This window comes from Pipistrellus hanaki, assembly GCF_964339955.1.
Source record: "Pipistrellus hanaki genome assembly, chromosome: 2".
NCBI lineage: Eukaryota > Metazoa > Chordata > Mammalia > Chiroptera > Vespertilionidae > Pipistrellus > Pipistrellus hanaki.
The window spans coordinates 199,778,187-199,800,354 of record NC_140504.1 but is presented as its reverse complement, the minus strand read 5'-3'; the positions used below and the strand labels follow the sequence as shown (position 1 = coordinate 199,800,354).

The following is a 22,168-nucleotide window of genomic DNA, read 5'->3' as shown; positions in this document are numbered from 1 at the left end:
GGAGCCAGCACCGAGGACAGAAGCCGTGGAGGCCAGCAACTGGCCAGACCCCGGGGGAGGCTGGCCCAGCCCCCACACAGGAATCTGAGGGAGATGGCAAGAGGGAGGAGACACAGGCACAGTCAGTCCCATAAAATTAAATGCTTTTTAGTGTTTAAAATAGCATTTACACAGAAGCAGCTCCGTTCACTGTTCCGACGCCCTGTGACTTGACGCAGCATCTACACGCAGACACGACACAGGATCCACACTGCAGACACCTGCAGGCCAGCTCGCCGGGAGGAGGCGTGTGTGCGTGGGGGGGGGGGGCGGTCACCTGAGGACAGCAGGAGGGCAGGCCGGCCCCTCTCCCCAGACCTGTCCTGCAGCAACGGGGCATCCGTGGGCCAGTCCACGCCTCCCGTCTCCCCCTCACCGGCCCCCACGCTCAGACACGCCCTGTGCCTCCACGTGGGGACACACAAACTGCTCCGGCTGCTGCGCGGCTGACCTGGCCACCGCCTCCCACAGGACACGGGCCAAGAAATAAATAAATAAATTACACCGACCCGGGCGGCCAGGGAGGTCTGGGGAATCCCTTTCACCCCAGCATGGCCGCCCCAGTCTGAGCAAGAAGCGCAGGGCCTGCACATGGGGTGACCGTGGGGACCAGGCGGGGACCTGTCTGCAGTGCTGGGGGCGCACGGGGTCTGAGGCCCTCGCCACCGGGCAGGTCAGACCCGCCTGCACAGAGGCCCCCCAAGTCCGCATGGACAGGGCTGCTCTGGCCAGGACAGACGGCTGCCCCCACGCTGTCTAGCCCAGACCCCACAGCACAGCCCCTGCTGCACACGGACCGCTGCCTGACCCCCGACGGCCACAGCTAAGACGAGGCCACACAAGCTCCAGAGGCAGCGCCTCCGGGGGGGGACAGCAGGACCCACAGCCCCGCCGCCAGGCCGCCCGGGGGAGGGCACCCGTCCCCGGTCACATGATGTCCACGAAGAACTCACAGGGGTTCCCCATGGCCTTTTGGAAGGACTGGCGGCTGCCCGTCAGCTCGGGGGGCACGGCGGCCAGCTCCCGGACGGGGGGCGCTCCCGGCGGCCCGCCCACCGCCGAGTACGCCTTCGTCAGGGGGTGCAGCGGGGGGAGCCCCGGGGCGGCGGTGGAGGCCTGGCTGTGCGGGCTGCCGCCGCGGCTGAGCTGGCTGCCCGGACGCTCCCACCAGCCGCCGCCCGCCCTGCTCGGGGCCGTGTGGTCGGACTCGCTGCCGCTGCCCCCGGCTCCCGGCCTCCGCTGCTCCTGCTCGCGGCCCGGGGCCCGCCGGCTGCTCCCGCCCGCGCTCCGCGTGGACCCGCTGCTTTTGCTTCCTGGGGCGGAGGAAGGGGGGACAGGCTGTCGGTGCCAGGCCTGCCTCTTCCAGACGGACGGCTGCCGGCACCAGGACAGGGCCTGGCGGTCCGAGACGGGACGGAGGGAGGGAGGGGCAGCCATGCAGACACCAGGGCAGGAGCGGACCCGCCCAGAGACACAGGCGCAGCTGCAGCAGGGGGGCGGGGGGAGGGGATCAGGCAGGCAGGGACACGGGGCCAGCGTGGTGCCCCCACACCTCACTCCGACGCCTGCACCGAGGGCCTGGTCTTGCCCCTGAGAAACTGAGGCTCCCGCTGGACAACCTGGGCCCCCCACCCTTTCCCCCAGCTTCCGTCGGACCCGGGGCCCTGGCTACGGCGCGGCCCAGCCTCGTCCGGGTTCTCAAACGCCGGGAGCCCGGGATGCCGGCCGGCGAGGGACACACCACGAGGGACGCCGGGCAGGGCCCTGGCTTACCGGCCCCGAGGGTCCAGCCGCTAGTCCTCAGTCTAAGGCTTGCTCAGCACAAAGCAAGGGATACACGAGTTACACACCGGGCCGGCCGGCCCCACGCGCCTGCTCTCCTGCCCGGCTGCCCGCCGGCCTCGCCTGCGGGGTCAGCTGCCTGGCGTCCCCCAGACCCTGGGCCCTCAGGCCAGTCTTCCTCATGGAATGTCTCCCCCCTCTCCTCCTCCCCACATGCCCGGAGGGCGTGGTTATGGGGATGGACGGCCTCTGGCTCCCGCTGCCTGTCCTCCACTGGGTCCTGGAGACCCTCTGTGCTCCCAGCCCAGGCACCCCTTCCCTCCCCGTCTCCTGCTTCCTGCCTCCGCCCCACCACCCCAGAGCCTCCAGGCTCCTCCTCCCCACCTCCCTCACCACTCCTCCCTCGCAAAGGGAGCCCCCCCAGACTCCAAGCACAGAGCAGGCAGAGGGCGGGCACGCGGGGTAGAGGGGCGGGCACACAGGGCAGAGGGGAGGGCACGCAGGGCAAAGATGCGGGCACATGGGGCAGAGGGGTGGGCACGCGGGGCAGAGGGCGGGCACGTGGGGAGCAGACAGTAGGGAGCGGGCACGCGGGGCAGAGGGCGGGCACGCGGGGCAGAGGGCGGGCACGCGGGGAGCAGACAGTAGGGAGCGGGCACCCGCAGGCAGGCTCTCACCTTCGCTCTGCTGACTCCCGGCGCTGCCGCTGCCGTAGCTGAAGCCCGGGTCCTGGTAGGCGGGCGGGAAGCAGGGCGGCCCCGGGTACTGGTAGGGGTAGCCCTGCGCCAACGGCCAGGGCGCCGGGTGGGGCAGTGGGGCCAGCGTGTCCTGGTCCGAGGCCCCGCTGGAGCCGCTGTTGAGGTTCAGGGCCTCGAGAGCTGCGAGAGGGGAGGCCGGTGAGGGCGGGTGGGGCCGGCCGGTGAGGGTGGGCGGGCCGGTCCGGTGAGGGCGGGTGGGGCGGGCAGGCCCCGGGGACACCACCCCCGCGCCCCCCGCGCGGCCCCCACTCACTGCTGCACAGGTCCCCGAAGACGTAGTAGCACTGCTCGGAGAAGGTGACCTTGTTCACCGTGTGCCGCAGGAAGCCGCGCTTGAGCATGCCGCTGGCGAACTTGCGCGCCTCCCGCCGCTCCTTGAAGCCCTCCACATGCGTGTACAGCCAGTCCACCACGTCCGCGCCTGCGGGGCTCACGTCAGCCGGGGCGGCCGTGCACGTGTGTGCGCATGTGTGTGCACGTGTGTGTGCGTGCACGTGTGTGTGTGTGTGCGTGCACACACATGTGTGTACAGCCAGTCCACCACGTCCGCGCCTGCGGGGCTCACGTCAGCCGGGGCGGCCGTGCACATGTGTGTGCGTGTGTGTGCACGTGTGTGCGTGTGTGCACGTGTGTGTGTGCGCACGCACATGTGTGTACAGCCAGCCCACCACGTCGGCGCCTGCAGGGCTCGCGTCAGCCGGGCCGGCCGTGCACGCGTGCGTGTGTGTGTGTGTGTGTGTGTGTGTGCACGTGTGTGTGCGCTCTGTGTGTGTGCCACCCGCCCCGCCCCGGCACGAGGGACGCTCACCGATGACGGCATTGGCGATGGTGATCTTGAGCCACATGCGGTCACGGATCTCCAGCCCCGAGTCGGGCAGCTGCATGGCCCGGACCACGGCGCCCATGTCACTCTTCACCGTCAGCGGCGCCTCCTCCAGCTCTACAAGCACGCCCTGCTCAGCGGACAGGCCGCCGCCCGCGGTGCCCGCCGCCCACAGTGCCCGCCGCCCGCGGTGCCCTCCTCAGCGGACAGGCCGCCACCCGCAGTGCCCGCCGCCCGCGGTGCCTGCCGCCCATGGTGCCCGCTGCCCGCGGTGCCCGCCGCACCCTCCGAGGCCAGAGCTGGGAGCCCCCGGCCGAGGGAGGGGTGGGGCCGTCTCCTCCTCCTGGAGGTGCTTCCACAGGGTCCGGCATGAACCAGGAGGAGGCCCCCCACCATGGCCACAGCCCAGGGGACATCAGCACCCCTCCCATGGCTGTTAGTCGTGTTAGAGGCAGAAAGCAGATGGGGCTCCACACAGGCATGCATACACACATACATGTGCACGCACATGCACACACGCAGTTGTCTGCCCTGCCACAGAAGAGCCTGGGCAGGACCCAGGCTGGCTCGGCCCCTCGGGCCTCCCCACCGCAGAGGGTGTGCACGGGAGGAGCGTGACCTGAGGCCGGTGTCGGCCCTGCCTCCGACCGGGGGGCCCTGCAGCAGCAGGACGGAGGCCGGCAGGGCCCCCCGGGGTGGGGGGGCCGCACCAGGGCCGCCTCGGCCTGGCCTGGGCCCTGGGCCTCGGTTCCCTGAGCTAAGGCTGCCACTTACGTGGGGCGCCAGGCACAGAGCTGGTTAGTGAGGAGGAGCTGGTGCGTGTGACGGCGCTGGAGCAGGGGCTGGTACCGTAGCGGGGCAGGGCTCCGGTCAGCGCCGCCGTGTGGGACAGCCAGGCGGCCGGGTCGATGGGCCGGACAGGGTCAGCTGGGAGGCCGCAGACGGCAACGAAAAGAAAGATGGACGGGGACAGACAGGACAAAGTGGAGCACAGGGCCAAGCGGAGAGAGGCCGTAGGCCGGCTGGGCACCCCACCCCCAGCCCCACCTCCCACCACCTCCCCCCACCCGCCAGCCCCCCACCCCCCCACCCGCCAGTCCCCCCCTTACCCTCCCCCAACCCCCCCACCGCCAGCCCACGGTCACTCACCCCCACCCCCCCCACCCCCACCCGCCAGCCCCCCACACGCACCCCCACCCGCCAGCCCCCCCCTCACCCCCACCCTCACCCGCCAGCCCACGGTCACTCACCCCTTGGGACAGTGAAGTAGCTCCGGGGGGTGGGGTCCCAGCACTTGGCCACCGTGAGGCTGATGGGCCTGCAGGGCGGGGGCGGCCGGTCGTGTGGACAAGGCCCCGTGTGCCCCTCAGGCCCCGTGTGCCCGGGTGCCCCCTCATGTGCCCCCCCACATGCCCCCGCCTCACCCCGTCTGCCCCCCGTGGTCCCCCTCACCCTGTCTGCCCCCCCTCACCCCGTCCGCCCCCCGGGGCCCCCCTCACCCCGTCTGCCCCCCCTCACCCCATCTGCCCCCCGGCCCCCCTCACCCCGTCTGCCCCCCCCTCACCCCGTCTGCCCCCCGGCCCCCCTCACCCCATCTGTCCCCCCTCACCCCATCTGCCCCCCAGCCCCCCTCACCCCGTCTGCCCCCCCCTCACCCCGTCTGCCCCCCGGGCTCCCCCCTCACCCCAATTGCCCCCCGTCCCCCCCCACCCCATCTGCCCCCAGTCCCCCCCCTCACCCCGTCTGCCCCCCTCACCCTGTCCGCCCCCCGGGGCCCCCCTCACCCCGTCTGGGACACGATCTCCCGCAGCACCCGCACGGCGTCGTCGTTGCTCATGTTCTCGAAGTTGACGTCGTTCACCTGGGGGACAGGGTCCATGCGGTGGGTGGGGGTGCAGTAGGGGGGGTGGGGGTGCAGTAGGGGGGGTGGGGGTGCAGTGGGGGGTGGGGGTGCAGTAGGAGGGGTGGGGGTGCAGTGGGGGGTGGGGGTGCAGTGGGGGGTGCAGTGGGGGGTGGGGTGCAGTGGGGGGTGCAGTGGGGGGATGGGGGGTGCAGTGGGGAGTGGGGGGTGGGGGTGCAGTAGGGGTGGGGGGTGCAGTGGGGGTGCAGTGGGAGGATGGGGGGTGCAGTGGGGGTGGAGGGGTGCAGACCTCTCGCCCCCACCGGCCCCGGGCCCCACCTGCAGCAGCATGTCCCCCGGCTCGATGCGGCCGTCGGCGGCCACGGCCCCGCCCTTCATGATGGAGCCGATGTAGATGCCGCCGTCGCCCCGGTCGTTGCTCTGGCCCACGATGCTGATGCCCAGGAAGTGGTGCCTCTCTGGGGGGAGGGCAGTCAGCAGCCCACCCACCCCCGGGCCCCCACACCCGCCCTGGTCCCCCACACCCCTCCCCGGGACCCCTGTGCCCCGCCCCCGGGCCCCACACCCCGCCCCGGGCCCCCACACTCCGCCTCGGCCCCCCCGGGCCCCGCCCACCCAGGGCACCAGAGCCTCACCCATGTTGAGCGTGACGGTGATGATGTTCAGGGACATGGTGGAGTCGGTGATGCTGCTGAAGGAGGAGGCCTGGAGGGCCGGGCGCGGGTCAGGCTGGGAGGGCAGCACAGACCCCGCCCGCCCTCCCGCCTGCACCTACGCGGTCCGCCTGCCGGAGGCGCTGCTTCCGCCGCCGCCGCTTGTGCTTCCGGATGAGCCGGGAGGAGGTGCTCTGCTCCGTGGAGCTGCTCAGCCTGGGGTTGCAGGTGGCGGGGCAGGGGGCAGGGCACAAAGGTCAGAGGTCAGAGGTCAGGGGCTGCAGGGAGGCTGCAGGGAGAAGGTGCCCACACACGGGCCTCCCACCCCCTGCACATCGGCGAGGGGCGGGGCCCGGAGGTGGCAGGGGAGGCAGGTGGTGTCTGTCAGAACCTCAGCTCCCGGCTGCACACATCCCGCTCTGCACGTGTGTGACATGCAAACCCCACACCCACAGGGAACATGACACACAACATAACACCAGGTGAGCCACCACGGCCTCCACAATGGCACACACTGGTGCATGCACCAAGTGCACATGGGCACGCCTGTATGCACCCACACACACATGTACACAACACGCACACATTCCTGTGAAACACCCATGCATGTATGTGCACATGACACACACCCCACACACCCATGTGCACACACACGCCCATTTGCACACCCCCCCACAGCCACCACACACTGTGCACTAGCACAGCCACAACACTCACACACACATACATGCCCGTGCACATGGCCACACACGCCTGCACACACACACGTCAAAACACAGAGCACACATCTTCACACATGCCCGCGCGCACATGTGCCCACACGCCTGCACACACGCACACGTCAAAACACAGAGCACACATCTTCACAGTGCCTGCACACACATGTGCCCACACGCCTGCATACGCACACACGTCAAAACACATAGCACACATGCCTGCACACGCATGTGCCCACACGCCTGCACGCGCGCACATGCCCGCGCACCGGCTCGTGTTGTCGTCCTCATCCGTGTCGATGAAGCTGCTGGACTCGAGCTCACTGCTCAGCAGGGTGGAGGCGCTGTCGGGGGGCAAGCCCAGGTCCCGGCGCCGGTCCCCCCGCGGGTGCCCGTTGGCCCGGGCGGCTGTGGAGACAGGAGGGACGTGAGCCGACGACAGGACCCTGGAGGCCCGGCGGCCCCGTGACCTCTGGGCGGCAGCGGGACGGAGGGGCTGGAGGAGGGCTGGGGCCTCTCCCTAGAGACCCCCGGCGGGGCAGGGCGCGGGGGCAGGGGGACTGGGACCTCTTCCCAGAGACGCCCCCGGCGGGGCAGGGCGCGGGGGCAGGGGGACTGGGGGAGGGGGTGGCCGTTACCCTCCTCCCGGTTCCGGCGTCGGGCTCGCTCCCGCCGGTGGCTGACCATGGACTCGGTGCCCGTCTCGTTGTCCATCCCATCGCGGCTGCTGGCCACGTTCGGGCTGTGCCGACAAGAGTGCTGGGCAAACGGGGCCCCCAGGGCCGGGGACCCTTTCAGCCCTTGCCTCCCCCCTGCCTGGCGAGACCCTGACCCCACCCACCTGCTCAGCTGCCCACCCCCCGACAGCCAGGACCCACAGGACACGGGCTCAGTCCCCCAGTTCTTACTGGAAAGATGGGGGCCGGGAGTCCCCGATGCCACCCATCCGCTCCAGGGCGGGGGGCAGGTCGGCGTGGCCGTCGGTGGCCTGAGAGCCCGTGTCCGAGTGCGCGCCCTCCGCCAGGACCAGCTGAGGGGACAGTGAGGCTCAGTGGTGCCCAGGGTGCCCAGGGCCCAGGCAACCAGCTAGCCTGAGCCCCGCCCCCTCCGATCCTGGGGCCACCCCACCCCAGCCAATGCCCCTGCCAACGCCCCCCAGGCTCACAGCGACCAGCTAGCCTGAGCCCCGTCCCCTCCGATCCTGGGGCCACCCCACCCCAGCCAATGCCCCTGCCAACGCCCCCCAGACTCACCCAGGAGACCACACGGCCATTGAAGCAGGGCAGCCGGGCATTGTCCGCAGAGATCTCCTCCTTCACCACCCTGCGGGCAACACATCCCTGAGCCCCCTCATCCCCCCTCACACACACAGACACACACAGACGCACACAGACACACACACCACACACACACAGCCACACACACCACACACACACACACAGCCACACACACGCACAGAGACACACAGCCACACACACTACACACACAGACACACACACACCACACACACACACACCACACAGAGACACCTACACACACACACACACACACACACACCACACACACACACACACACAGGCACACACACACATGCACATGCACACACTCTCCGAGGGAGAGACCCACACACACACACACGCACACACTCTCCGAGGGCAGGCCACCCGCCCGCCCAGGGAGACAAGCAGACCCCACTTGCTGCACCTGCTCAACTCCGGGCCTGAGAGGCCGGCTGGGCCCACCGAGCGGTCAGCGAGCCCCTCCCTGACCTCTGCACGGTGGCCAGACCCACTGCACAGCGGGAACCAGGCCTATTTCTTTATCATTATCTGTAAACGTTTTTGTTGATTTCAGAGAGAAAGGGAGAGGGAGAGAGAGACAGACACATCCAGGATGGGAGAGAACCAGATCAGCTGCCTCATGCTCGCCCCACACTAGGGAGCCAGCCTGCAGCCTGGACACGTGCCCTGACCGGGAACTGAACCCTGACCTCCTGGTTCACAGGCCGACACTCAACCAGAGCCACGCCAGCTGGACACCAGGCCTGTTTCTTAACGGGCCCCGGTCAGGTGGCGTGAGGGTCGGCGAGGGCAGGATGCAGAGCCCAGGGCAACACTTCTGGGAAGGAGGCCCATGACCCCGGGGCTCAGAAACAGGTGCGTGTGGGGGTCAAGGTTTCAGGCTGCGAGGTGAGGGGAGCAGCAGCCAGCACAGCTGGCAGGGGCCCTGGGCTGTGGCCCCGGGAGGCCCGGGGAGCAGGCCGGGCAGGTGGGGCCTGCAGCTGGAGGGGCCGAGACGCCTTCCCGCCAGAGCCCAGCCCTCCCAGCACAGCGGGCTCTCCCTGCCGAGGACCACGCCCAGCGGAGATGGGGCCAGGGCCCCGGGCAGGAGGCAGCCTCACTGGGCGGGTCCTGGGCAGCAGCAGGTGGCAGGAGCCCCCAGAGCTGGCACCCTGCGGTCCTGACCAGGGAGCACGGCTTCACACACAGGGAGGGGGCCCTGGACCCTGGGGCAGCGTAGACGGAGGAGACAGGGCCAGCCTGGGGGGAGGGGGCACCCCCAGACGCCTCCCAAGGCCAGCCCCACAGGCACCCCTAATCTGGGCACCTCAGCCTGCAGAAGAGGTCCCTTCTCAGGACCCCATGGCCCAGGAAGAGCGGCCCCACATCTGCTGCCCCCACTCAGGCTCCGCAGCCCTGCAGACCTGAGCGCCAGGGAGGCCGTGGCCCAGCCCAGACCCGAGGCTGGCTCCCAGGACCCTCCGAATCATGGAACTGAGGGCTCACTCTTCCCCACACCACACCACCACAGGCCAGAGACCCCTGTTTCGCTAGGTCAGAGCAGCTGACACGCATGGGAAAGTGGGGGGCAGGGTGCAGGACCCCTCCCAGAGGGAGCCAGCCCGCCGAATACATGGCTACAGGACGGCACACCGGGGGCTCTGCAGACAGAGCTCAGGGGCAGCGGAGGGGGGTCTTCGGGGGCCTGGTGGCCAGGTCCCCGGGGAGGACATACGCCAGCCCGTGCTGTCTGCCCAAACCCATTCCCCTGCTGACCCCCCTCGCACCCAGGGCTGCCCCATCTCCCAGCGGGCCCTGCTCGCTGCCCCACGCCCAGCCACCTCCAGGCCTGAAGAACTCCAGGGCTGCTCCATAGACTAAGTCTGCCCACCCTCCTCCCAGGCCAGGGACCCATGTGGCCTGCAAACCCCCCGGCAGGCTGGCCTCTGCGGGGTGTGCGTGTGGGGTGGGGGTCTCTGCAACTCGTGGGTGACCCCATGGCTCTGGCCCCAGGACAAAAACTGGGACCTGGGCACACGCCCGGCACAGGCTATGTGCTAGCTTCGGTTGGTGACAGAGAGCGTGTGTGACTTCAGTAATCTCTGCGAAAGCGGTAAACTGAGCCACCCTGGGCCGGCTGAGCGTCAACCTAAGAACCAGGAAGTCAGGGTTCAATTCCAGGTCAGGGCACAGGCCGGGTTGTGGGCTCTGACTCTCTCATCATGAATGTTTCTATCGCTCTCTGCCTCTCCCTTCCTCTCTGGAACCAGTGAAAACATGCTTTAAAAATAAACACGGAATAATAGACTAAGCTGAAAACGAAAGTGCCCTTTCACACGGCAGACGGTCACGGACACAGCAGCCCGGGCAGCGAGGGGCACGGGAGGCCTCACCGCAGGCCGGCCCCATGCGGCTCCTGAGCCGAGCCAGCGGGAAGGCCGGCCACACAGGCCGGGGCGTCCTGCTGTCTGTCCGAGGCTGCCAGGGACCCACACACCCTCTCCCGCCCCTTAGTTGGGGGTGTGGGGAGGGCAACAGAGTCCAGTTGTCCAAACTCCCCCAGGTCCTCACGAGCTGCAGAGTGGCCCCGGCCTGACCCGGCCTGGCTGCCCAGGGCCCGGGCCAACCACAGGATCCAGGAAGTGGCCTCAATGTCAAAGTCCCCGGACACGGCCCCACACAAGGACGTGGGCACACCTGCTCGGCCCACGGCCCGGCCCCCCTCCCCGGCCCTGCCGAGCGGGGGACTCGGGTTACCGGTGGCCGAGCCAGGTCAGGCCTGGAGCCCACAGCCCGCCGCCCGCTCCCAGCCCCCGGGGCCCGGCCAGCACCCGTGGGGCGTCCTCTCCACAGACGGCCCCCAGGACCGGGCGCTGGAGGCTGACCGGAGCCAGCTCCCAGGACCCCGAGCGCCGTGTGGCTCGGCGGGGACAGAGGCCCAATGGCAAGCAACCCAGGGCGGCGTGGGTGGAGTGACCCTTGACCTCTGCGCTGACCTCCGGATCCCGGAAGAGGGGGGCCAGGGGTAGGCTGTCATGAGCCTCCAGACAGATCCATACCCCTGTGCCAGGTCCCGCGTCCCCTCCCCACCCTAACCAGGAGACCCACCCCTTCCCCAACGACACTCCCACTCCGTGAATGTTCCTGGGACCCCAGGCCCCCGAGGCACAGCTCTCCAGGCACCTGTGCGCCCCCCAACACACACACACACACACAGAGGGGGCGGCGGCCCTGAGTCTGAGAGGTCCCACATGGGGCCACAGACTGGACCCGCAGGTTACACTCTCCAGCGCGCAGACCGGGCCCGGGGCGGGCGGGGGAGCAGGACGCCGCTGCCCGCCGCCCTGGGTCCTCGGCTCCGGGGCCCCACGTGCCTCCGCGCGGGGCACAAACAGGTGGACACACACCGTGCGGGGCGGAGGATCGGCCCCGGCCCCGGCCCCGGCCCCGCCCGCGCAGACAGGTGCCGCCCGCCGCCCGGCCCGGCCCGGCCCGGGCACCCACCCGAAGTCCTGGTCCATGGACTTGAAGAAGAACTTGTAGGCGTGCACCGGCCGGTTGCTGAGCACGCCCTTGAAGTCGGCCAGCGTGACGCGCTCGGGCGCCACGGGCAGCTTCACTAGGTACGGCGTCTCCTCCTCGTCCATGTGGTAGATGATCTTGGTCTCCGCCATGGCGCGGCGGCGGCGTCAGGCCCGGCCCGGGCACCGCCGCGGGCGCCTCCCCGCCGCCGGCCTGCGCCCCGCCCGCCCGCCGCTCCCGGCCCGGCCCCCCCGGCCCCGGCCCCGGCCGCGCCCGCCCCGCCGCCCCCCGCTCCGCGCGCGCCTCGCCTGCTGCCCCGCGGCCGGCGGCCGCCCATCCGCCGCGCCCGGGACGCCGCTGGGAGCGCTCCAGGCCCGGCCGCGTCCTGCGCCCGCCGCCCCCTCGGGCCGCGCAGTTCCAGGGACGCCCAGCGGCGCTGCGCGCGGCCCGCGGGGGGCGCCCGAGAGCGCGGCGGCGCTGGCGTCACGGGCGGGGGCGGGGCTGCGCAGGCGCGGGAGGCGGGGCGCGCGGGGGCGGGGCTGCGCAGGCGCCGGAGGCGGGGCGCCCGGGGCGGGGCGGTTTGTGCGCAGCTCGCGAGGCCTTGGCCGCGCGCTCCCTGGCCCGACCCCCGCCTCCAGCCCCGCGCACCGGGCGCCCGCGACACGCTCTGGGCCCGGGCTGCCGCGCGTGGACAGACGGGGCGCGCCCGGGGCGGGAGTGGGTGGGACGCCCCGCATGTCGCGCCCCGAGCTGCGGGAAGGGAGACCCCGCCCCGCCGGGACCCCTCCGGAGCGCGGCGGGCACCTCTGACACCGGCCCTCCGGGCCCTCGGAGAGCCCCCTGGTCCGCGGGGCTGAGACCCGAGGCCGCGGGGCCCTAAGGGGGCTGAGGACCCTGTCGCCCCGGCAGGGAGCGGAGGACACCGGCAGCCTGCGCCCCCGCCGCCCCCTCCCAGCCCCGACGTGGCTCCCCCGTTGCCGGTGCCCACGGGGCTGAGAAACACGGTCCACTGGGTGTGGGGAGGGCTCGGCGTGCAGGTGTGAGCACACGGGTGTGATGCCCAGGTGGCAGCGGGGGGCGCGGGGAGGGGTCACCACGCAGCTCCAGGCGCGCACTGTGCAGAGGTGCCCAGGCCGCAGGTGAAGGGTCCCCCACCCCAGCGGCTGTCAATCAAACAAACAAGACTGAGGCCCTCCCTGAAGGGAGACCCTGAGCAGCGCTGCCACCAGGAGGCTGCACGGGAGGGAGAACAAGAGGGATGGGGATGGGGATGGGGGGGTGAGGCCCCTGTTCCCCCCCCCCCCCCAAGCTGGCTGGAGCCTGACCCTCGGGCAGTGGGCCGGAGCAGGAGACCCCACCAGGCCACTAGGGGCCAGAGGCGCCCAGGCTGGGGACCATCCCAGGTCAGCCTGAGCCGGGGACCCTGCCTCCAGTCTCCTTGGCTCCATGAGGGTGGTACCCACTGGGCAAAGCCGGGGCCTTCTCCCCTCGGGTCTCGGGTTCCTCGGTGGTGGTCTGCGGAGCCAGGCAGGATGGCCTTGGAGGGAGGGCCGGTCACAGCTCTCTCAACTGGTGTCCAGGGAAGGAGGGAGACAGGGCCTCTACACCAGGCCCTCCAATGGGGTGGTCTGACCCCCCAGCTGCACTTCAGCCCCCAAGGCTATCTGTCCCAGTTGACAGATGCCCAGCCAATGCTTCAGTGGTCAAGCTCAGGCCCCTGCAGGGGTGAGTCTGTGGCCAGGGCCTCAGCTCTGACAGGCCGGGCTTTGTTCAGTGGAAGTGGTGGCCTGTGGGGCCAGGGGCCACTGGGCTGGGATAGAGTCACGTTCTCAAACCACTGGACCCGGCCGGCCTCCCTCCCCGCCTCAGCCACTACAGGTCCCAGGGGAGGGGTGGGGGGGAGCAGCTATTTGAGTCATTGCCTGGGCATTCTACCATCTGACAACCCTGCTCATCAGATCTGGACTCAGGTAAGGACCAGAGCTTAGGATTCCTGCCCAAGTCCCGCCCTCCCTTTTCCTGAGCACCTTTTATTTATTTTTTTTAAACATATTTTATTGATTTTTTTTTACAGAGAGTAAAGAAGAGGGATAGAGAGTTAGAAACATCCATCAGCTGCTTCCCGCACACCTCCTACTGGGGATGTGCCTGCAACCAAGGTACATGCCCTTGACCGGAATCAAACCTGGGGCCCTTCAGTCCACAGGCCGATACTCTATCCACTGAGCCACACAGGTCAGGGCCCTGAGCACCTTTTAAAATGACCACTCAGCAGGAATCAGTTTGGCTCAGTGGATAGAGTGTCGATCTGCAGACTGAAAGGTCCCAGGTTCGATCCCGGTCAGGGGCATGTACCTTGGTTTCGGGCACATCCCCAGTAGGGGTTGTGCAAGAGGCAGCTGGCTGATGGATGATTCTCTCTCATTGATGTTTCTAACTCTCTATTCCTCTCTCTTCCTCTCTGTAAAAAATCAATAAAATATATTTAAAAAAATAAAATGACCACTCAGCCCAGCCAGTGTGGCTCAGTGGTTGAGTATCCACCTAAGAACCAGGAGGTCCCGGTTTGATTCCTGATCAGGGCTCATGCCTGGGCTCAAAATTCCCAGTGTGGGAGGTGCAGGAGGCAGCCTATCCATGATTCTCTCTCATCGTGGATGTTTCTCTCTTCCTCTCTGAAATCAATAAAAAATATTTAAGAATAAAATAACCACTCAAAGTAAAGCCTCTGAGAAAGCAGTGGCCTCCAGGCCAACCACCATATCAGTAACAGGTGCTTCCACCGGCTCTGCCTGCTGCAGGCTTGTGACCTGAGGTGGAGGGCTGCCCGGGTTCTGGGGTCTGCAAAGTAATAAATCTTTCGACTCTATTTCCTTTGTGAGTTTATTGGCACGGCGTCTTCGTGAAAACAGCCCGGAGCTTTCCGTGCCCGGCCTGGGAGCTCGGACACCCACCGTGTGGGTGGCTTTTGCCTCCTCCTTCAGCTGGTCACGTTCCTCACACCCCAGCCCGGAGGCTGTCCACTCCCTGCTGTCCTGACGGGGCTTTGGAGGATGGGGTCAGGGTCGGGTGAACACAGGGGCTCCTTCCTGCCACAGCCCCTCCCCCAGGGGTGTTGGACCTGCCCCTTCTGCGGGTGCCTTGTTACCCCCACCTGTCAGTCCTCGAACCTCCAGTCCCACCTGCTTCTCAGAGCAGGATGGCCTTGGAGGGAGGGCCGGTCACAGCTCTCAACTGGTTTCCACCACCACCAGCATGCTCCCCTCCCCCCCACACACACACCTTCAAATAAACCCTCAGGAGCCTGGCCGGTGTGGCTCAGTCATTGAGCATCAACCTATGAGCCAGGAGGTCAGGGTTCAATTCCCTGTCAGGGCACATGCCCGGGTTTCGGGCTCCATCCCCAGTGAGGGGGGGTGGGCCTGCAGGAGGCAGCCAATCAATGATTCTCTCTAATCAATGATGTTTCTCCCTCTCCCTTCCTCTCTGAAATCAATAAAAATATATTTTTAAAACACACACAAAACAACCCTACCCTGTTTGGCTCCGTGAACAGTGTCGGCCTGGGGACTGAAGGGTCCCAGGTTTGATTCTGGCCAAGGGCACATGTCTGGGTTGCAGGCACATCTCCAGTGGGGGCGGGCAGGAGGCAGCTAATCCATAATTCTCTCTCATCATTGATGTTTCTCTCTCTCCCTCTTCCTTCCTCTCTGAAACCAATAAAGAAATATATTTCACACACACACACACACACACACACACACACAAACCCTCAGGAGCTGCCCACACTTCGTCCCAAACAGGTGTAAGCGCTGAAAATCCCGTAGGTCACCCTTCTCAGGACACCCCACCCAGACCTTCCACTCATGGGTGATGATGGGGGGTTTCAGATGAAGGAAGGAATCTGGGGTTCCAAGGCCCAGCCTGCCCGGGAGGAGGAGGAGGGGGCAGCAGAGGCGGGTCTACCAGTCAGAAAGGTCTTTATTGTGATGTGGCCGTTTCCCAGGAGGTGCCAATGCGGCGTCTGGAGTGGCTGCGGGGGCCACTCTAGCACCATCTTCACCCTCCTCCGTCCTCGGTCTTTGGATAGAACAGAAGCCAAATGATGCCCCAGCCCCGGGCTCCTGCCCAGGGAGGGGCCCAAAGTCGCCTGGAGCCCAGGGTCTGTCAAGGCAGCTGATTGCAAAGGAGGCTGGAAGCGGAGATAGGGCCCCACAGCCCAGGCGGCCGGTGGCAGCAGAGGGACATCAGCCCGGGCAGGGAATGCTGTCCTTAGGCCCCTTGCCCGCGCAGGGCAGCCTGGCTAACAAGACGCAGTGCAGTCCAGAGCCAGAGGGCAGCTCCCCCAGGAAGGCCTGAGGAAGGGGCAGTGCCAGCCCCCGGCTGACCCAGCCCCAGGCTGACCCAGTTCCCAGGCCCCCGCTGCGCCTGCAGCCGCGAGCTCCCCCAGAGGGCAGAGGCCGGGGTGACAGTCGGTGGGCTCGGCTGACCGGAGGGGGCAGGGCCGGCCGTGCGCGCTGCAGGGGGCTGCTGGGGGGCGGGGTGCAGCCCGGAGCAGGCGGAGCCAAGGAGGCCCCCCGCCCCGCCGCTGGTGAGGGGAGGGCTCTGGAGGCGGCTCCAGGGGCGGGCTCTGCCTTCTCCCGCCAGCTCAGTCCGGTTCAGTTCGGGGCAGCGGGACCAGCCGCTGGAGGGACGGGAGCGGCGGGGCAGGCGGACGCCGGGGAGGGTGGCCGGCTGGCCAGCCCGGGGCCGCCTCCTCACTTGCAGTACTCCTTCCGGAACTCTGGAAGACAAGCGGCCGGTGGGCGCCCCGCCCTCCCCGCAGGACCGCCCGGGTTCGGCTCCGAGGGCAGCGCCTCCCTCCCGGCCACGCACCTTTGTCCAGGTCGATGTGCTTGGCGGGCGGGGGGCACTGCGCCAGCGCAGCCCGCTCCTTCAAGAGGTTGTTTTTGTAATCTGGGGGGGCAGGGGGGTAGGGGGGGAGCGCGGTGAGCCCCAGGGGTGCCTCCCCACTGTGTGTGTGTGTGTGTGTGTCTCTGTGTGTGCGTGCGCACGCGGCTCGCTCCTTCAGAAGGTTGTTTTTGTAACCTGGGGGGGAGCGCGGTGAGCCCCAGGGGAGCCTCCCCACTGTGTGTGTCTGTGTGTGTATGTATGTGTGCATGTGTGAGTGTGTGCATGTGCATGTATGTGTGTCTGTGTATGTGTATGCGTGTCTGTGTCTGCGCGTGGCGGGCGCCTCACCCAGCGGGAAGTCCTCGCTCCTGCAGAAGGCCTGGTCCCCTGTGGCCACAGGAAACTCCGACAAGTTCACGTCCTTCCTGGGGGGGAGGGGAGGGCGGGTCAGGTCAGCGGGAGGGCCCGGCCCCGCCCACCCCAACGTGGACAGCGGGGAGAAGGAGAGACTCACCCCCTGGCCCTCCGAGGCCTCTGGTCCGAGTAGTCGTAACCTGGGGAGGGAGACGCGCGCGCGTGGGGGGGGACAGTCTGCCCGCCCCCCAGCCCCGAACCGCACCCCCCGCACCCAGGCTCCGGGGCGCCCCCCGACCCCCGCCCCGCTCACCCCCGCACCCAGGCTCCGGGGCGCCCCCCGCCCCCCGCCCCGCTCACCCCCGCGCCGGCGCTGCCGCGTGGCCAGCACCACCGTGAGCAGCAGCAGCAGGAAGAGCAGCAGCGCGGCCAGCACGTAGCCCAGCTGCTGGAAGAAGAGCGCGCGGCCCTCGGGCACGATCACGTTGATGACGCTGCGGCCGCGCGCCAGCGTGGGGTCTGCGGGGCCGCGGGGGGGGGGGGTCAGGGGTCAGGGGCGGGGCTGCAGCCGGTGCACCCTGACCCCAGCCTCACCCCGCGCTGACCCCCCGCGGGGCCTCCCCTCGCTGGCCCCCGGGGGCCCTCCCGTGGGATGGGGCCGGCCGGGCTCCCAGCAGCAGGGCCAGGCCGTTCCCGGCCCCTAGATGTTTTCCAGGGGCCCGGGGCGGCCTGGGGGGGGCCCGGGGCAGCCTGGGGGGGGCGACCTGGGGAGCCCGGGCGGCCTGGGGGAGCCCGGGGGGATGGGGGCAGCCTGGGGGAGCCCGGGGGGAGCCGGGGCGGCCTGGGGGGGGCGACCTGGGGAGCCCGGGGGGAGCCGGGGCGGCCTGGGGGGAGGGGGCGGCCTGGGGGACCCCGGGGGGAGGGGGGAGGTCTGGGGGGAGAGGGGGCGGCCTGTGGGGAGCCCGGGGGGAGCGGGGCGGCCGGGCACCTGGGGCCGGCGCGCCGCCGGGGCGGGAGCCGTTGCCCGGGGGCGGCGGCGGCGGCGGGGCGGGCGCGGTGACCGTCAGGCGGAAGACGCGGCGCTCGTGCAGGCCGCAGTAGTGGTGGTGCAGGTGGCAGGAGTAGGTGCCCTCGTCCGCCGGCTCCAGCGGCTCGATGCGCAGCGAGAAGTCGCCGCGCGCGAAGGCGTCGGCGCGCACGGACACGCGGTCGCGCAGCACGGGCGGCCCGTAGGCGCGGCGCTCGCCGGACGCGTACAGGTCGAGCAGGCGGTCGGCGCGGTCGTGCGGGACGCCCGGCGGCTGCCGGTCCCAGTGCGCCACCTGCTGCGCCTCCTCCAGCGGCTGCCGGTCCGTCCACACGGCCGCGCGGTTCACGCAGGTCAGCAGCGCGGGCGCCCCGCGCGCCGCCACCAGCACCTCCTTCTCGCCGTCCCAGTGCGCGCCGGCGGCCCGGGCTGCGGGGAGGCCGCTCAGTGCGGGGCGGGGGGCAGGGGGCGGGGGGCAGGGGAAAGGGAGGGGGTCAGGGGGAAGGGACAGGGGGCGGGGGCCAGAGGCGGAGGGGGAGGCGCTAGGGCTGCGGGCGGGGCGGGGCCGGGCGGACCGCTCAGTGCGCGGGGGAACGGGGTCGGGTGTGGATGGGGGGCAGAGGCGGGCGGGGCGGGGCGGACCCCCTCAGTGCGCGGGGGAAGGGGGTTGGGTGTGGATGGGGGGCAGAGGCGGGCGGGGCGACCGGACCGCTCAGTGCGCGGGGGAAGGGGGTCGGGGTGTGGGTGGGGGGCAGAGGCGGGCGGGGCGGGGCGCGGCCCGTAGCGGCCGGGGGGGTGGAGGGGCGACCCGCGGGGCCTGCACTCACGGTCGTCGGTGACCTCCAGCTGGACGGCCAGGTTCTCGTCCAGGTGGCAGTAATGGTGGTGCAGGTTGCAGGTGTACAGCCCGGCGTCCGCCTCCTCCACCGCTGGCCCGGGAGGGGGGCGGAGGCCGCGGTGAGCTCCCGCCCGCGCCCCCCAGATGCCCACGCCCGTCCCGTGAACCCTCGGGCCTCCCCCGCCCCCGCGGGGACCTCGCCGGGCAATGGCTCCGGCCACTGCAGCGCCCCCGCCCCCTCCCCGCCGTGACCACCCCCCCTCCGGCCCTCCCCGCCGTGCGCTCCCGCAGGTGGAGGGTGGAGGGCGGAGGGCGGAGGGGCGAGGGGTGGAGGGTGGGGGGCGAAGGGGCGGGGGGTGGGGGGCGGGCGGAGGGCGGAGGGCGGAAGCGGGGGAAGGCCGGTACCGCGGATGAGCAGCGAGAAGTTGCCGTCCAGGAAGGCGGCGGGCGGCAGCAGCAGGCGGCCCCGGTCGCGCGGCTCGTACACGCGCTGCTCGCCCGCCGAGAACAGGTCCACGAGGCGGCGCGCGGGGCCGGCGGGGCCGCGCAGGTCCCAGTGCAGCACCCGCTGCCGGTCGTGCAGCCGGTCCTGCGTCCACACCATCCGGGGGCTCTGGCAGCGCAGCTCGGCGCGGCCGCCCGCGGGCCCGCTCACCGCCGCCTCCGCCACCACCGCGACGCCCGCCGCCGGCCCTGGAGGAGGAGGAGGGGGCGCTGAGCCGGGGGACCGGGTGGGCCCAGGGGGCAGGGACGGGGTGGGCCCAGGGGACAGGGACCGGGTTTGCCCAGGGGGCAGGGAGGGGGCGGGGTCCAGGGGGCAGGGAGGGGGTGGGGCCCAGGGGCCAGGGAGGGGGCGGGGTCCAGGGGGCAGGGAGGGGGTGGGGCCCAGGGGCCAGGGACCGGGTTTGCCCAGGGGGCAGGGAGGGGGCGGGGTCCAGGGGGCAGGGAGGGGCGGGGCTGGCCTGGCGGGGACGGGAGGGGACTGTCCGCAGCGGGGCGGTCACTCACCGGAGCACAGGACCGCGGAGCCTGGAGGGACAAGAAGAGCCAGTCACGCGGGGGCGGTGTGGCCTTGGCCTGCACAGCCCGGCACAGCCCCGGGGAGGGGCACTGGCCCTTGTTCCCCCCCAATTTTTTTTTGATCAACCTTTTTAATATATTTTATTGATTTTTTTACAGAGAGGAAGGGAGAGAGATAGAGTTAGAAACGTCCATGAAAGTCATTGATCAGCTTCCTCTTGCACGCCCCCTACTGGGGATGTGCCAGAATCAAACCCGTGACCCTTCAGTCCGCAGGCCGCCAAACCCGTTAGGACCCCCCCCCCTTTTTTTTAATATATATTTTTATTGATTTCAGAGAGGGAGGGAGAGGGGGAGAGGGAGAAAAACATCAATGATGAGAGAGAATCATTGATCAAGTGCCTCCTCCTCGCCCCCCACTGGGCACTGAGCCCACAGCCGGGGCATGTGCCCTGTCGGGAATCGGGAATGAACCCTGACTTCCTGGTTCATAGGTCGATGCTCAACCACTTGTCCCTTCTGTAGTCCCCGCTGAGGTGGGTGCTGACACCCGGTTTATGGGTGGGGATAAAGCCAGAGAAGACACAGGTGGGGGCTCTCTAGCCCTCATGGTGCAGGCACCTCTTCCACAGCCCCCCTAACCCTCACAGCCTCCCCTTAACCCTCACAGCCCCCCCTAATCCTCACAGCCCCCCTAACCCTCACAGCCTCCCCTTAATCCTCACAGCCCCCCTAACCCTCACAGCCCCCCTAACCCTCACAGCCCCCCCTTAATCCTCACAACCCCCCTTAACCCTCACAGCCCCCCTTAACCCTCACAGCCCCCCTAACCCTCACAGCCCCCCCTTAATCCTCACAGCCCCCCTAACCCTCACAGCCCCCCTTAACCATCACAGCCCCCCTTAACTCTCACAGCCCCCTTAATCCTCACAGCCCCCCCTTAACCCTCACAGCCCCCCTAACCCTCACAGCCCCCCTTAACCCTCCCAGCCACTGCAGGGATGCCACCTGCCCTTCGGCGTGCATGGTGAGTGGTGGGTTCGGGTTAGACCCCACTGGCTGGGTCTGGGGTGCATGCTCCTCAGCACCCCCCCCTCAGGGGATGGAGGGCCAGCGAGGCCCCGGAGCCTGGGCACCAGGGAGCTGGTGTCCGTGAGGCTGGGCACCAGGGAGCTGGTGTCCGGGAGGCTGGGCACAGGGAGCTGGTGTCAGGGAGGTCGGGCACCAGGGAGCTGGTGTCACGGAGGTCGGGCACCAGGGAGCTGGTGTCCGGGAGGCAGGCACTGCACCTGCCGGGGCCACGCCGGAGCCTCAGGGCCTCACCTGGAGCCACCCCACCCCCACCCCGGCTCAGGGCTGGAGCCCCCGGTCCTGAAGGGCAGGGTCTGAGCACCGACACGCTGGACGTGAGGAGGGACCCACATCTGCCACCTCACAGCCCAGCTCCCGCTCCAGAGCTGAGAGCGCGGGCGCCAGGCGGGAGGAATGTGCTGGGTCAGCAGGCCAGCTCGGCGGGCGGGGGGGTGGGTGGGGGTGTGTGCAGGAAGCCAGGAGCAGGCCCTGCAAGCCCCACAGTCCCCAGGCCCCACGTCCCCAGCGGCTCCCCTCCTGCCACAGGACCCCGGGCCTGGCCCCCTGCCCGAGGGACCCAGGCCGCTGCCTCCGCGCCCCCCGCACCCCCCGCCCTGGACCTCTGGCTCCAGCTCCGCCTGAGGAGGACCTGCAGGCTCACACCCTCCTGGGCCCGGGACCCCGTCATCTCTGAGGTCCCCCCGCCTGTCCCTTCCCCCCGGGCAGCCCCTCGCGGGCTCCGCTCCGACAGGCGGCTTTGCTAAAACCACGGACGCGCTGGGGCCGGCCCCGAGCCCCCCGCCCCCCGCCCCCACACTCACTCTGCAGCAGCAGAAGTTTCCAGAGCAGGAGGCCGGCCCGCAGCGCCATGGTGCCGCCGCCAGCTGGGCTTTGTCTGCTCCCTCCGCTCCAGCCCCAGAAAAACAGCCGGCCCCCTCCCCGGCCGGCCATGACATCACGGAGCGCGGGGCCGGCCGGGGCTGCAGACCGCCCCCTCGCTCTGCCCGGCCCCCGGCCTCCCCCCCCGCGGCCCTTGGGGAGGGGGCCCCCTGGCCCGGGTCCGGGAGGGCGGGAGGGCCGAGGGTGAGGTCCCCGCGATGCCTGTGGGTGGGCGGCTGTGACATGCGGGGTCCTGCTGGGGCGGCTGCTGCGGCTGGGGTTCCGCCGTGAGCGCCCCTCACCCCACCTCTGCCGGGGGACCCTGCCCGGGCATCCCCCCTCGTGGGCGGCCTGGCCCTGCCCGGGGCGCAGGCATCGGGCCGGGACCCCCGGGGATCCAGGCTGCCAAACCGCCGGCTCTTCCCGCTTCCGTTAGCCTGCGATGACCCCACATTCCATCCAGAAAAGGGGGATCCGCACAGCCCAGCCCTGGGGGGAGGCCTGGGCGGGGCCTGGGCACAGCGTGAGGCCCTGATGGCTCCACAGGAGCCAGGGGGCCATGGGGGGACCCTGAGCACGGAGGGGGGCCAGTGTGGGAGCCACGCCCACCTCTCTGGCCTGCCCGCCCCCCAGCATCTGCCCACCACCCAGG

At 69.8% G+C, this 22,168-nt stretch overlaps 2 protein-coding genes across 3 annotated transcripts; both read right to left on the bottom strand.

The window, feature by feature from the left end:
- Positions 1-126: 126 nt before the first annotated feature.
- On the bottom strand, positions 127-11,681 carry DVL1 (dishevelled segment polarity protein 1). Of its 2 annotated transcripts, XM_084873473.1 has the most exons (16): positions 11,417-11,681; positions 7,886-7,955; positions 7,541-7,662; positions 7,271-7,374; positions 6,902-7,040; positions 6,039-6,132; positions 5,899-5,968; positions 5,582-5,721; positions 5,187-5,263; positions 4,653-4,720; positions 4,177-4,329; positions 3,388-3,519; positions 2,833-3,000; positions 2,499-2,699; positions 1,813-1,850; positions 1,242-1,352 (listed from the first exon to the last, which is right to left on the bottom strand). In XM_084873473.1, exons 1-15 carry the CDS (start codon positions 11,584-11,586, stop codon positions 1,840-1,842), a joined length of 1,719 nt encoding a protein of 572 aa, XP_084729599.1. In that variant the 5' UTR covers positions 11,587-11,681; the 3' UTR covers positions 1,242-1,352; positions 1,813-1,839. The 2 variants fall into 2 exon arrangements, with proteins under 2 accessions (XP_084729598.1, XP_084729599.1); XM_084873472.1 differs by lacking the exon at positions 1,813-1,850 and having other exon boundaries at positions 127-1,352; positions 11,417-11,680.
- Positions 11,682-15,397: 3,716 nt separating this feature from the next.
- MXRA8 (matrix remodeling associated 8) lies at positions 15,398-21,594 on the bottom strand. The gene is made up of 9 exons (XM_084873223.1): positions 21,459-21,594; positions 19,555-19,575; positions 18,536-18,637; positions 17,670-18,137; positions 17,042-17,200; positions 16,842-16,881; positions 16,676-16,752; positions 16,310-16,390; positions 15,398-16,217 (listed from the first exon to the last, which is right to left on the bottom strand). Exons 1-9 carry the CDS (start codon positions 21,586-21,588, stop codon positions 16,192-16,194), a joined length of 1,104 nt encoding a protein of 367 aa, XP_084729349.1. The 5' UTR covers positions 21,589-21,594; the 3' UTR covers positions 15,398-16,191.
- Between the last annotated feature and the right edge of the window lie 574 nt (positions 21,595-22,168).

What these genes read in the sequence shown, in the direction of transcription:
- DVL1 (XM_084873472.1), bottom strand. Translation starts at nt 11,586, where the DNA reads ATGGCGGAGACCAAGATCATCTACCACATGGACGAGGAGGAGACGCCG. An exon ending in GAGGACGACAACACGAGCCG is followed by an intron (nt 6,133 to 6,901) that starts GTGCGCGGGCAT and finishes CTGCAACCCCAG; the next exon opens with GCTGAGCAGCTCCACGGAGC. An exon ending in CGGGGGACATGCTGCTGCAG is followed by an intron (nt 5,264 to 5,581) that starts GTGGGGCCCGGG and finishes CCTGTCCCCCAG; the next exon opens with GTGAACGACGTCAACTTCGA.
- MXRA8 (XM_084873223.1), bottom strand. Translation starts at nt 21,588, where the DNA reads ATGGCCGGCCGGGGAGGGGGCCGGCTGTTTTTCTGGGGCTGGAGCGGA. An exon ending in CTCCGCGGTCCTGTGCTCCG is followed by an intron (nt 18,638 to 19,554) that starts GTGAGTGACCGC and finishes CTCCCGGGCCAG; the next exon opens with CGGTGGAGGAGGCGGACGCC. An exon ending in GCACATCGACCTGGACAAAG is followed by an intron (nt 16,218 to 16,309) that starts GTGCGTGGCCGG and finishes CTTGTCTTCCAG; the next exon opens with AGTTCCGGAAGGAGTACTGC.